Genomic DNA, 14331 nt, shown 5'->3' with positions numbered 1-14331 from the left:
ACAAGGTATCCGCTGACCAGTACCACGGGACCATATCGTGGGCTCAAGTTTACAGCTCATCGAGGTCACGTGTTTTTTTAAGTTGACCGCTGCCAAGTGCTGGTTTTCGATTGGATTGGATAGTGATTTTCAGCTTGAAAAACATTAAACGAGGCCACGAACTCGAGCTAACCTATTTATATGCTTGCTGGATCGTGCATATGAGACACCATTAGCAAATATCAAAATGGATCGCCAAAGGTTGCTGGAAAAGCCTTTAATATTGGGGAGGTCTGGAACTCAGTATGTTGCCATGGTAACAAAACTGTTAAGCTCGTATTGTGGAGCACATATAATAGAGTCTTACGGCAAAGAATCAAATATTTCTGATTGGCTAAGATATCGTTTTTCATCATATTTGATCAAAATTTGGCTGAGAGTATGACGTCATCATTTGGGTAATTTGCATATTTTAAAAACTCGAATATCTCAGGAATGAAAAGAGACATTCGAAAATAGTGAACGGCATTTTTCTTTGCATACAGACTTCTTGTTTATGTTTTAAAATGGCTTAGATAGGAGAGATTTACTATGACGATTTTCGTCATAGTACCACTCTAAATAGGGTATAAAATTTTTGGTCGCGTCATAAATAGGGTAGGGAAAATTACAGAATTTGGTCTTTTCAATAAGGGGTAAGGGTTTTGAGAAACGGGCCGCAAACTCCCCACCCAATTTGTCTGGGAGAATTCCCCCCCCCCCTCCCCCTCCCCTGGGACGGCAAGCAAAGCGGTGAGTCAAACACTCCATCGACAGCAGGAACAGTTTGGCGATGTTTCTATCATCAAGAATGATACTCAACTGGAAATGGGTACGGAAACACCATAGTCAGTTTCCTGCATTAACGATAAAAGTCTCTAAAATATTTCGGCGGGTTTCAATACTCTTCTATCATTTATTCCACGTGTCACACCTACAAGGAACAAACTTCTTCAGTCTAACTGAGAACTTGCTATGGTTTGGGAAGGGCTCTCGTGTATGAATGGTCAGGTATGAAAATGGCTGCTCTACAATGGAAGGCTGGGGTAAGGAACTTAAACAACGCAAAACATTGCTTGAATCTCTTGCAGCTTTAGTCTTTTGAAAATGCGGTATTGATAGGAATGTTCGAAACCCTTACTTTGTTAGGGACGATGTTTTAAAGGAAGTCTAATTAGTTTAGTATACTCGCCGGCTAAAGTGTTCAACACAGAAAGCCGATAAAACTGATGTTTGACGGTTTTGTTTAGGCGTGCTGCGAGTGCCTTCTATCGTTCGACAGAAAGTATGTGCAGTCAATCAGCAAGCGTGTTTGCCATTAGTCAGTCGCTGGCTTGCGTTGTTAAAGCAAATTACAGCAAGTAGCAGCCCAGTTCATGAAGAGTGTATTTAAAGTGCCCGTTTTCAGCCACGTCTTTTGTAAATGTTGGTTATCATTTGTGTGGCAGTCAGTGATCATGATGGGTGGTACATACCTTTCCTTCTGGCACAGGTATAGCTTCATTGCCATTTTATCTTTTCTCGAACACATCTGTAGATTCTTTGCCTTCGTTCAGCTTCGGATCCATTGGAAGTGATGATTTCAACGGAGGAGCAGATGTCCGCTTTGTAACCTTAGAGGAAAAAACAATGTTTTACAAAGTGCAATCACGGAGCGGAGGAAAAGCGAAACAGCGTGTATGTGATGGAGAGGTTCAAATGGAAGCGCGTTCACCAGTGAGTCAGATCCTCAGAATAAGGGTGTGGGTGTTCCGAGCGAGAGAGGCTGCGGAGCTCCAAAAAGATGGAAACGGGCCGGTGGAACTGAAAGTCGAGTATGGACCGCAAGATTTAGACAAGGTCTGTTTAGGTTAATTTTTCTGTTTCTGTTTTTTTTTTTTTTTTTTTTTTTTTTTTTCTTGTATCGTCATTTGAAGTCGTTTTGGTTCTTTCTAAGAGGGCATGAATGGTAAATGAGTCCATCCCCATATGGGCCTTATTCCCAAGGTAATCCCTGCCAAGTTATTTTAAGATAACTCTCGGTTTCGGAAATCCCAGACGGGTCTGGGAATAGCCAATCCCGCAACGCGCGTCGTGACATCCGCAGGAGAACTGGGTACTTAAAATAACTCAGAGAAATTACCTTGGAAATAAGACCTATATAAGGAATTACCTTTCTTTCCCTTTTTCCTCAGTTTGTTCATACGTTTTATTCTATATCACTTCAGTAAGTGGTATATACGGGTCTTTGAAATAACGCGAATAGAGGGACAATATAGTTCAAATTGAAGAAAGATAAACAAAAAAAAAAAAGATTTAAATACTTACAAATTTGACTATCCCAAACAGAGAATGACGGTGCTAAATATTAATTTCCAAGACAGGATATTATTCAGAATCTTGGGAATAAATTAGTGTCGCAGAAATCCAATCTTATAACAAGCCAAGTTCAATCACAAGATCACCTTCATGTTAATTATTTTTCGTTTTGTGTGACGTTTAAACAGCAATTGTTCTCGGTGGACCTTGACTCTGTTTATGACGGCCGCTTCGCTCCAGTGTATGAACTGGCCAAAGTCGAAATGGACAAGAGAAATCTTTTTCAACTTCTTGTTCAGCTCTATTTTCCTGGCAATGGAGCCGAGGAGGAGGTTCAGCAGTTTTTTAGTAAGCCGTTTTTGATGAGAAGCAAGCCCAGGAACAAGAAGAGGAAAATCAATGAGGGTAGGCTGCCAAGTTTATTTATCAGCGGTGGAATGTTAGGAGTTGGTCAAATGTTGTGTTCGGTCGCGTCTCCAAGAACTGATTGAACCCGCGGTATGTAACAGGAGGGCCCTGAACGGGAAGGGAGGGGGGGGGGGTACCAATCCCATTGTTCAACCCAATTTTTTTCCTAAATCCCATTTCCCAGCCTATTTTTCTTCCCAAATCCTAGTCCTATTCGCATTTTGTGCTTGTGATTCCCTGTCCCATTGACCCCAATCCCGTTGACCCCAATCCCATTTTCCCAGTGAAAAGAGGCAAATCCTAGTCACTATTTTGCCCCTTTAAAAATTTAAGATTTTACACCAATTCCCTTTGCTGCTCAATCATCACTGTTGAGAGCCGTCGGCTGGTGAAAACGCGCTCTATTGTAGTGAATATCGATAATTCTCCTAGACTTATCGGATTCTGTATACGTAAACAAGATATTTTTTATCAATTTCTTGTATAGAATAAACGCATCAAAATGAACATTTTTACCTAGCTTTTTGTATAGACGAAGCTTTTAGTTCTATACCTTAGCTTTTCTGTTTATTCTTCCTAACATACTGTATGTCATTTATTTCAGTTGGCGGCGAAGGAGAAGAAGGTTAGTTTTTATGATCTTTAAATAGTTTGGTGTGGGAGGCGCAGTGGCCTCATGGTTAGTGCGTCTCGACTCCGGATCGAGTAGTCCGGGTTCGGGCCCTGGCCAAGGATATTGTGTTGTGTTCTTGGGTGAGACACTTAACTCTCACAGTGCTTCTCTTCACCCAGGTGTATAAATGGGTACCGGCGAATTTAATGCTGGGGATAACCCTGCGATGGACTAGCATCCCACCCAGGGGGTAGTAGAAATACTCTTAGTCCCTTCATCTTACAGAGACCGGAGATAAGGGATGGGCGACTTGGCTCGCAAGCGCACTTTAAATAGTTTGGTAAGATGGCGGAGAAGAGGACATATGATCAATTCTTTCAGTGGAAATATAAAGGTCTAAACAATTTTTAAAATCAGTGGTCTAAACAAGTATATGATCTTGTTTTATGAAAGGAAGGGGAGTTCCCTCCACGAAAGATCTGAGTAATTTACATTTATGTATGTTTATATCTACTTTTTTCTTGTTGCTTTTATGACCGAAACCTGATAGCATTAAACACTGTTTATCTTGAAAATGACTAAAAATAAACCTTTTCTCTAATTTTGTAGATTCCACGGACCAGAGCTGTAGTCCGGACAGCTCGATCGGCAACATGACAGGTAGGTTAATAAGTCAATTTCGCTATATTAGTAAAAAAATAAAAATAAAATGCTTCTTTATACGGGGTGACCACATCAGTTACAAAACTGCTGTCAACGTGGGTCCTATCGATGTAAAAAAAAAAAGATGAATAAAAAAAGATAACATGACGCCGTGGTTCAGGGAACTAAAACAAAAGATAACGTTTATTCTTGCCTCAACATCAGTTATTAGATACTTATTATACCAAAGTTTCTAGGTCAACATGGTATTTTATTTAGTCAGCGTGCTTTATTTTTTGATATGATACTTGTTTTATTTATGTTCGTTTTGATCAATTGTATATTTCGATATCATGGGGAAAATTATTTTATTTATTATATCACATTTTATTAGTTAATTGTAGGTCTACATCAGCCGCATTGGCTGTCAATTTTGTAACCTGCACTACTAAAAAAATGATGATGATGATGATGATGTGATTTCTTTTGTTTAAGTCCCCGTAGCCTCGGCGCCAAGTTATAATTTTGATATATCGAAATGGCCTATTCATCTCTACTGTGTGTTGTGTCTTTCAAGATACATCATTTATTTTGAACGAGTTTAGTTCATTATTTTACAACCTGTTATGTCCTTTTAAATATTTCTCCCGAACTTTAAATATATAATGTTTCATAAGTTCACTTGTATATCTTCACCATATATGCGGCTATATTACGAACTCACAACGTGACCAGCTCCCAGTTATCTTAATAGCTCTGTTGGTAGAGCACTGCATCAATATCTCACAGGTTAGGGGTTCGAGTCCCTTTCAAGGGCAAGTGTCCACATTGTGTTCATAACTTTGATTATCTTTCATATAGTGTACATTTCTCCCGTAAATCAACTTCATGTTGTTTATATATTTACTTGCATATCAGGTTTGACTATCTCTTGTATTTCATCCTTAGCATCTGCTGAATTCCAAAACCTCCGCGTCGTTGAGCATCTGGAAGCCAAACGTGCACACATCGAACATCTGTCGTTCGTGGTTTCTAGTGCTGGCGCCAACAAGGCTGATATTGGATATCACTTTAAACTGAAAGATCCTGATGTATGCGAGGACTTTGAAGAAGGAGATATTGTTGGTTTTTACAAAGATGACAATGGGACCGCAAGCATTCAGCTGTTAGATAACAAGAATGGAAAAGAGGCTTTCATGGCAGGTGTCATTAGCCGATCGGCATACCTAGAAGCCACACCGCTCATGGATGAAGATGGTTTGTTTTATTTGTTCGCGCGCATTGTCTCTTTTGAAAAGTTATCTTCTAGAAACAGATCATTTGGTAGAAAAAAGGTGATATTAGTGAAAGACTGGTCCCTAACTTGATCACTCAATCGCGGGCCAAAACAACTAGTATAAGAAATTAGTCTGTTTGAGAAACAATTAGGGATTAATTGTACGCGTGAACAGATTGGACTTTTTAGCACCTCGCCACTAGTGGAGTCCTTGTGCATCCTTCTGGGACATCGTTCTTATTTCTGTTTGTTTTCAACCATGCACTGGTTTTTATCCTCATATTTGGTACGTTTTAGATGCTACAGATGTTGTTTGTGTCATTGGAGTAATCAAAGTGAAGTGCATCGGTTCTGTCCGAGCGGGTGAACGAATTTATGCTACTGTCGACCTAGACAATCCCGGCACAGCCATCCCAGAATCCCACCTGCCACCCAGTGTAGTCCTTGGCAAAACCAGCATACTGTTAGGTATGTCAATGGAGGAAAAGAAGGCATCTAAGCTGGATGATGTCAATTTGGTTCAGTGCTTTGTGTGTATAGTGCTCGGAGTCAACGATAAAGCAATCGCAGCGGAAATAGAGAACATGTACGATCACTTTGAGATGGATCTAGCTGTGAAACTCCGGAGAGAGAGAAAGAAAATGAGAAGACGTGAGTATCATGACGTCCAAGGTGCAGTCTTACCCACCCAACCGGGGAAAGAACCGCACGGGTGCAAAAAGATACTTTACGGCTATATGTAGATTTTTTTCTCAGTTTGTAAATTCTTCCTTAAACTGGATGCATTTTGAATAGAACATGTGAATTGGATTGCTTTGGAGTAGAGCATGTAAATCTAGAAAAGGAATATCAGCGTGGATAAATAGTTCCCATGTAACTTTTAGGAGGTGATTCTGGTCACTGCAAGTCAGTTGATGCCTTGCAAAGTAGTCTGAACGTATGTTCACCCTCAGTGTAACACTTCCGTTGAGAAGATAATGGTATTATAAAATACTTCAGATTTCATTAATTTATTATCAAGTGGGTTTTGCTATATTAAGGTGTAACTGTTTCACTTTTCCTTCGTGAAAACGAAATTTGTCAAGTACACAAAAAGGTAAATGAGAGGTTTAAAGACTGGTTGGTTGGTTGGTTGGTTAGTTTGCTAATTGATTCTTTGATTGATTGACTGGCTGACTGACTACCTGACTGACTGACTGACTGACTGACTGAATGACTGACTGACTGACTGGCTGGCTGACTGACTGACTGACTGACTGACTGTTTGACTGACTGACTAACTGACTGACTGACCGGCTGACTGACTGGCTGACTGGTTGGCTGACTGGCTGACTGACTGACTGACTGACTGGCTGGCTGACTGACTGGCTGACTGACCCTACTGACTGACTGACTGACTGACTGACTGACTAACTGACTGACTGACTGACTGACTGACTGGCTGACTGACTGACTGACTGAAAGATATCTGATTAATTTATTGATTCTTTAATTTTTCTTTTTCCTATGCAGTGTTGTGTTCAACGGCATTTGGTCTCGTTATCATTGTTGGCTTGATCGCGTTCTGTATGTACCAATTCCTCTATCCGGGAACTGCCTTAAGATACTGGATGTGTAAGCGGGGCTCCCTAGCTGGCCACACGTCGTCTTTTAAATTTATTCCTTTAGGCGACACTGCACAGGTATCTTTAATATTTAAGTGGAATTAAAATAAGTAAACGATTGGCCATTATGGGCTAGTAACAATTAACTAATGCTTATGATGGTAAATTAATTAAATTTCTGGTCCCGATCAGAAACTGTCTGAGGTAAAAACGAGGCATAGAAACATGCAGGTGAAAAAGTCAAGGTACTAAACCATTTGGATCTACATAAAAGATCAGCGCAGTTTGTTTCGGAAGGCAGTGTGTATGAGGCATTTGCAGGGATGTAGCTCATGGGTGAATGTCATGCGTGCACCTGGCTTGAAAGTTAATAAAGCTGGTAGGCACACTGATCAAGCAAGAAAAGTAAATTTGCTTCCACTTCACACACAAAGTTTACGTTGTTCAGCTATTAAAATAAACGTTTGGACATCTTTCAAGTTAAAGCGAATCTTTGGTGACAAGAATTGTGTCATAAGCATAGCGCTTCTGTCCATGATGGAGATACAAAGTTACCAACTCTAAATTTGAAAGAGAGGCACGGTTAATTGTCCCAAAAAGATATTTCCGCCCGATGTATCAAGTGAATACCTTTCTTGTGATGCAAAGAAAGTATGGGCTCAGTAGATCTTTATGCCACCCAGTCATTGTGTAGCTTTCGAAAACCAATAATCCTTCAGTATATTGTACACAAAGAGAGAGAGAGAGAGAGAGAGAGAGAGAGAGAGAGAGAGAGAGAGAGAGAGAGAGAGAGAGAGAGAGAGAGAGAGAGAGAGAGAGAGAGAGAGAGAGAGAGAGTTCGCCAATAACTAAGTTGCACAATCTCTTTTAACATCTGGAGTCGACTTTTGCACCCAGACCTGATGCCTTCTCGTTGCAAAGTCGTAGTCTAATTACGTAACTTTTCAACACCCGCGTCAGCAAACATTAACCTAAAATATTTGCATAACTAGTGGAACCAGGTAACTATAGTTGAGCTGATAACAAAGAAAGTCTTCATGGTAGCTCACGATATTAAATATTCCAATTAAACTCAGGAAAAGTGAGCGATCTCTTTTGCTCTACCACCACCAGCACCATCACCATCATCACTGTTGTTTACATTTGGAATCGTTTGATTTCCATTGCAGCGTTGCTTGACAAGAGGAGTTGAATTTACGTTGGATGAACTAAGAGAAAAATTGTCGCATCTAGATGATGTTCCGCCTGTGAATTCTACAAGTGAGTAACGCCATTTTTTATCTGGAACGTTATCCACAGAACCTGCTCATTTTTCCAGCATGTAAAAGGATTTATGTCTTTCATCTTCTTTTACTGGCTGATGCAGACCAATGAAGTAAATATCAAACTATTACCTAACTTACCAGAGTTAGCATGGTTTAAAATTTTCTAAGTTAGCAAAGACCATTTCATTTTTATCTACACATTGTTTGAAAGCAGATTTTACATTCACCCAGGATTAAAATGTTGATGGAGGTTTTAGTTCCTCTTTTCAGTCGTTTTCATTGCTAGTGTTAAGTTAACTTTTCATATAAAGGATTTATGTCTTTCTGTCTGTCTGTCTGTCTGTCTGTCTGTCTGTTTGCATGTGACGTTTGTGATCAGTCAATTTCAAAACTAGAGGAAAGAAAATATAAACAGGAAACCTAATTGAAAAAAATATAAAACTAATTCAAAATTTACGCTTACCTTGTATTAGATTAGTCGTGGATTCATCGAGTGTAAACAAAGTTATCGACTGTTATCTTGCTGTGCCAACAAATTTTCAAAACCAAACACTAAAAGAAAAGTATAGCAATCGATAAGGAGAATTGATATGTTGACCTTAAATTGGAGTTGAAAGGCGTAAAGTAACAAAAAACACGTGACTTTGAGCGTATTGGGTAGAATGTTTAGGTAGTCGAGTGAATGCGAGTTCAATTCATGATTTAGGATTTACACCACAAATGACATTTTAAAATTCTCTCAAATTACGCTTGCCTTTTGCCAATCACAATGAAAAAAAGTTATCGATTATATAATGAACGCGCTTATCTTAATTGACGTGTTTTGTTGGCTTGTTTTCGTTTAGAGGTACCTGGAAAGCACCACTATTACTTAAACGTTGACCGTTGTGCATTTGGTGGCAACCTCAAGCTGTCTGCTCACGTCAAAGGCATTCCCAGCAACAAGCAAGTATGCGGGCCGATTATCTTTGCTGTGAATTATAACTGTTCAGCTGTTTATTACTACCAGGAGTCGCCACACGAAGGCTGGAAACGATATCAGTCGGTCAAACATTATTCCTATTTGCGTAAATTTTTGCAGTGCAAGCCTGAAGAGGAGTTTGAGTGATATTATGAACTGATTGAGGATCCCGATTTTCTCAGGATCAGATCAACGTGTAAATATAGCGATCCACCGTCTTCAGCTAAAATGGTGATTCATCAAGTTGCTTGCAACGAACGTAGCACTTTTCCGCTTTATAGTGGGCCTTTTTAAGTGATTTTCGTGTGCACATAACCGTCCATAATGTATTTTAAGATCATCAGCTATTTATACTTTTTTTATGCAAAAAAAGTAATCTTTTGTGGTTCCCGTGGAAATCGAAGTTATTTTTCTTACATGCGTAAAGAGTATGACGTAGTAATGAAACGCTTCGCGGGTTTCCCAACACTGAAAACGTGTTAGAGGAAATTATAGGTTCAATACAGTGGCGGACCACCCCCCCCCCCCCTTATTTTGGCTAAAAAAGAAGAAATCACAGAGGGAAGAAAAGCCGGCAGGGCAAGCAGAACAAAACCGCCCCCCCACCTTGTTAGCTCAAGGTCTGGATTTGCCACTGCAATAAGGTTAATTTTCGGTAGAGTGCAATTATATAAAAGTGATATTTTTGGTGTTTTAGAAGACATCGTTTGCTTGGAAACCTGTACAAATATCGGAAGTGCACTAAATATTGCACTTTCAGCAAACTTTAGATAATGCACCTGGTTAAATAACAATTTGTACGCGCGTTAAATAGAATGAACGTATTCGTCGCTGAACGAACTGAAATGACTCAGCGAAATAAACCTCAACTGACTTTATACAGTTTTATTGGCTGGGCATAATACATTCTGCAGATGTACATTAGAAACTAGCTTTGTTGAGATCGTCATTTGTCAGCTGATTTTATGAGGTCTATGATCTGGCTTTTCTCCAAATGCAGCTAAGTTTATTCAGGCTACTCTCTGGTTTTTAGCCCTCCTTATATTGTTCCTAACATGATGCAATCGTGTTTTTCGTTAGTAGAAATATAGTACTCTTATCGTTGTAATACGATTTACGTTGAAGTTGAAGAGAGTAGAATAAACCCGTGAAGTCCAAGTTCTACGAGTGTTCTTATTTCCAGTCTTTGCAGATCCAACGTTACCTTGGAACCCGAGACAAGTTCCTCTCCCGCAGGAAACGAGTTGCTCTGAGCTAATTCCCGAGTAAAGTTAATTTCCTAGAGTCCAGCACACAAAGTTCCAGCCAGTTAGCCCTCTCAACGCCCGTTTTTCCCATTTAGAGTTCAGAGCGACAAAACCCGTTGTCACAATGCTTTCGAAGACAGACCCAAGGGAACGTACTACTTACTGCTTATACGTTACTGAAAATTTGTTCTCTTCTGTGCTCCCGAGATTCCCGTAGTATAATGTGATTGTTACAGTTTTTTGCACATTATTTACTGTAACTTTATTTGATTACCCTAACGTTTCCGGCGGGCACTTATAACGGGCCGTTACGTGCCTACTTTCAGAGGGTTGCCGGCTACGTTTGAGCAGTACCACACATTTGCTATGTGTATTTGTGCCGATCCGTCCAAATAGAAAACTTCAAGGAAGGAATTGGTCTTTGTTTTGTACTGAACAAAGGTATTAGAACGTATTAGTTTCTACGAGAACTATTAGGCTGCGTCATCCTTGGAGACCCAGGGGCAGCTAGTCGGGACGACCCGATATTTTCGCGCGAGCGATATTTTCGGGCAAAAGTTTAAACTGTCACCCGAAAATATCGGTCTTCGATGATGGGGCTTCGTTGATGACCAATTGAAACACTCAGATATTTATCAACTAGAAGTTAATAAAGGTAAATTAACCGCCGTGGCGAGTTTGTGAAGCCGACGTTTCGAGCGGAAGCGCTTTGCTCTGAAACGTCGCTTGAAACGTCAACTTCACAAACTGGCCACGGCGATTAATATAATCTACCTTTATTAATTAACTTAGTTGATGCATAGCTAATTTGTTTGATAGTGACTTGTCATATATTGACTTTGGATTAACGGTCATCTGAGACAAACCTAAAAATAGTTTTGTGCAGGTTCCTACATTTGTTATTTGCATTGGCTCTTGAAATCAAGTCAAGTTGCATTGGACGTTGCTTCCTCTGGGGAAGCCGGGGTTTATGGACGGAGTGGCGTTCAAAATACGGCGTTATACTCCCCCCTTTACATTGCATCATTATATATCACATTATTGTAGACAAAATAAATGCATCGTTCAGCATTAAAATGGACGGTGAAAGTAAAGTACTAAAATCATCTTGCGTACTTAATTTTCTCTTAAGTCTGCACTCAACTCGGTTTACATAATTGTGAATTCCTCTGTCTTGTAAAATCCTACTAAAGCATAATTATGTTTAAGTGCCTTGGGAGAGACGCTATTTCTTACCATTTTGGACCAGCAGGGCAATTGCTTTATCGACTTCGAAAAAGCTTTCGATAGTGTTAACAGGAAACGTCACCTGGCAACTCAGGGGGTCATTATGGAGTTCCACCAAAGTTTATTAGGCTGATTCAGGAGTTATATGAAGCCTCATCCAGTCAAGTCATTCACAACGGGAAATTGTCAGAGCCATTTGAGATGAACACGGGAGTCCGTCAAGGCCCGGGGGGGGGGGTACTCCCTTATATGGGCTATATAGGTATGTGCGGCCCCAAAGGGTATGGTTTTTTAGCTGTTTTGTTCATAAATAGGGTATCGCTTTTAGCTGATTTTGGTCATAAAAAGGGTATGGTTTTTGCACTCTAGCCTTGATATGGGTATGTTTTTAAGAAGAAGCCACTTTTTCATCATTATCGAGAAGAAAATCAACAAAAGCCCTTCACAAATTGGTCTGAACTAGGGAACCAATTAAAACGCAGGTCTGAAACAGGGTTTTGATTTAAGGGTCAGGTCATAAATAGTGTGACGAATTTTTGGTCAGGTCATAAATAGGGTAGGGAATATCGCAGATTTTGGTCATAAATAGGGTAAGGATTTTGGGAAGTGGGCCGCACACCCCCACCTAATTTTTCTGGGAGTACCGCCCCCGGGCGTCAAGGCTGCTTGCTGTCACCAATGATCTTCATAATGGTCGTGGACTGGATTATGAGAGAGGTAGAGAGTCAGGGTAAAACAGGTATACAATGGACACTTACATCTCAACTCCATGACTTGGATTATGCAGATGACATATGTCTTCTTCTTCTCAGAAACTGCAACATATGCAAACCAAGACCAACCGTCTGGCACTGGTTGCAGAGAAAACTGGCCTCAGGATCAGCAAAGAAAAGACCAAAGTCATGAGAGCTAACAGCAAACACCAGGAGAAGATCAAGCTGAAAGATGTGGAACTGTTGGACGTCCACAGCTTTACGTATTTAGGGAGTATCGTCACATCAGACAGAGGAGCGGACCAAGATGTAAAAAGCAGGATAGGCAAAGCCAGGCAGGTCTTTAATACTCTAAGACCAGTGTGGAACACAAGATCAATATCCATAAAAACCAAGCTACGAATATTCATCACCAATGTCAAGTCAGTTCTTCTACACGGTTCCGAGACCTGGGGAGTCACAAGATCCATATCAAACAAGCTGCAAACCTTCACTAATCAATGTCTGAGAAAGATCCTCAAGATTTACTGGCAAGAGAAAATCAACAAAAGGGAACTTTGGGCAAGAACAGAGCAAGAATGTATTCCAGCAGAGATCGCCAGGCGCAAATGGAATTGAATTGGCCGCACATTGCGGAAACCAACATCTGATACAACCAGACAGGCCGTAGAATGGAATCCGCAGGGTAAAAGGAAGGTAGGAAGCCCAGTGAAAACCTGGAGGAGGTCGGTGGAAGAGGAGCTCAAAGAAGCCAACATCACCTGGACTACGGCAAAAACAACAGTCGCGAACAGAGTCCGCTGGCGCAGCATTGTAACCGCCCTTTGTTCCACCAGGAACGTAATGGCCTAACCACTACTAGGGCATTGTGAGGGTTTGTAACTTATTTAGAACCAGTCCCCAAGTATGAGCTCGTCAGGCAATCTGGAAGGAAAGATTGCGTGACGAGCTCAAATAGTGTCTGCCTAGGAGGCTACGTCATTTGGAACTCAAACCCATTTCCCTTAGATTTTTTTCAGTCAGTCATTTGCAATGGGCTATTTTGAGTTATCACTACCCGCGAGTTAAAACTGATTTTTGTTTCCTTTGGCTAAAGTTCAAGCCCGTTTTCATTTTTTCGAACGTAAATTGGTAGACTTGATAGATAAACTTCTATCCTTTACTTCCAGTGCTGCGTGGTGCGATTATGCATTTGCAAATGTACTCTTTAAGGACGGTGCCTACTAAATACAAAGGTTTTTGCGCCAGGTTAGGACCATGTGGAAAAAGTAGATCTTTGCAAGGGCTATTGGAATCCACAAAGAAAAATGAGGGTAGCCACGCATTTTTTCGAGATAATTAGCTTTAAATCTCAGAAAAAATGCTGACATCAGCATTTTTCTAAAAAATGAAGGAAATGATATTTCTTCACAGATTTCCTTAGAATTTACCTTTACATATAGAAAAGCAAGCACATTTATAAAGATTTTAAAACTTCATGGTAAATGGAAACATAAAAACCATTTTTGGTATATTTTTAATACCAAAACCGTTGCAACAGCGCTTTTGGCGTCTCTGACAGCCTTCCTCTGGTTCAGCTTAAATACATCTAAATACCTTTTTCTCACAACCAGAAACTAATCATGTGTTGAATAGGCTTGCCACGTCCAGTTCATAACATAAAATGTAGGGGTAACCACGCGTTTTTCAAAGTTATTGAACTTTTTCGAAAAGTTTTACAGTTCCCGTTACATTTTTTCCTGTCACCTCCCCAGTAAGTAAAACATTTGCGTATCTCGCACTTGTTTTGCGCGCGTTCTACTCCATCTGTAGGTACGTGCTTACAGTTGGATTTCAGAATAATTTTCGACAAATAACAGCTGGTTTTTCGATGGAAGACGTTAACAGTCAGTGGTTAGCGATATGCTGCTATTCTGGTGTTCCTGGTTTAAGTACAGGTTCGTTAAACTTGATTTGGTCACAGTAGGAAAATTTTGCTTTCATCTTAGTCGTGTACTTTGTAGCGTAGTTGATTGCGTCAAAGTCAACCCAGCGCGCGCGTGGCGCTTTAACCATGCTT

General features: G+C 40.3%; 2 protein-coding genes across 3 annotated transcripts in view; both read left to right on the top strand.

The window, feature by feature from the left end:
• The window catches only part of LOC110042140 (uncharacterized), a 16941-nt gene extending 6698 nt beyond the window's left edge, over positions 1 to 10243 (top strand). For both annotated transcript variants that reach the window (XM_020747488.2, XM_020747489.2), the window contains exons 2-10: positions 1556 to 1857; positions 2505 to 2721; positions 3329 to 3349; positions 3947 to 3997; positions 4928 to 5236; positions 5553 to 5906; positions 6768 to 6937; positions 8029 to 8119; positions 8970 to 10243. In XM_020747488.2, the coding sequence (XP_020603147.2) occupies positions 1556 to 1857; positions 2505 to 2721; positions 3329 to 3349; positions 3947 to 3997; positions 4928 to 5236; positions 5553 to 5906; positions 6768 to 6937; positions 8029 to 8119; positions 8970 to 9232 (1778 nt within the window). In that variant the 3' untranslated portion in view covers positions 9233 to 10243. The remainder of the gene's footprint in view (positions 1 to 1555; positions 1858 to 2504; positions 2722 to 3328; positions 3350 to 3946; positions 3998 to 4927; positions 5237 to 5552; positions 5907 to 6767; positions 6938 to 8028; positions 8120 to 8969) is intronic.
• Positions 10244 to 12249: 2006 nt separating this feature from the next.
• On the top strand, positions 12250 to 12890 carry LOC149108420 (uncharacterized). The gene is made up of 2 exons (XM_089295279.1): positions 12250 to 12276; positions 12372 to 12890. Exons 1-2 carry the CDS (start codon positions 12250 to 12252, stop codon positions 12888 to 12890), a joined length of 546 nt encoding a protein of 181 aa, XP_089151405.1.
• Positions 12891 to 14331: the final 1441 nt, after the last annotated feature.

This window comes from Orbicella faveolata, unplaced genomic scaffold (assembly GCF_042242905.1).
Source record: "Orbicella faveolata isolate gen_17 unplaced genomic scaffold, um_ofav_v1 contig_26, whole genome shotgun sequence".
NCBI lineage: Eukaryota > Metazoa > Cnidaria > Anthozoa > Scleractinia > Merulinidae > Orbicella > Orbicella faveolata.
The sequence above is the reverse complement of the archived record's forward strand: the minus strand, read 5'-3'. Positions and strand labels throughout refer to the sequence as shown.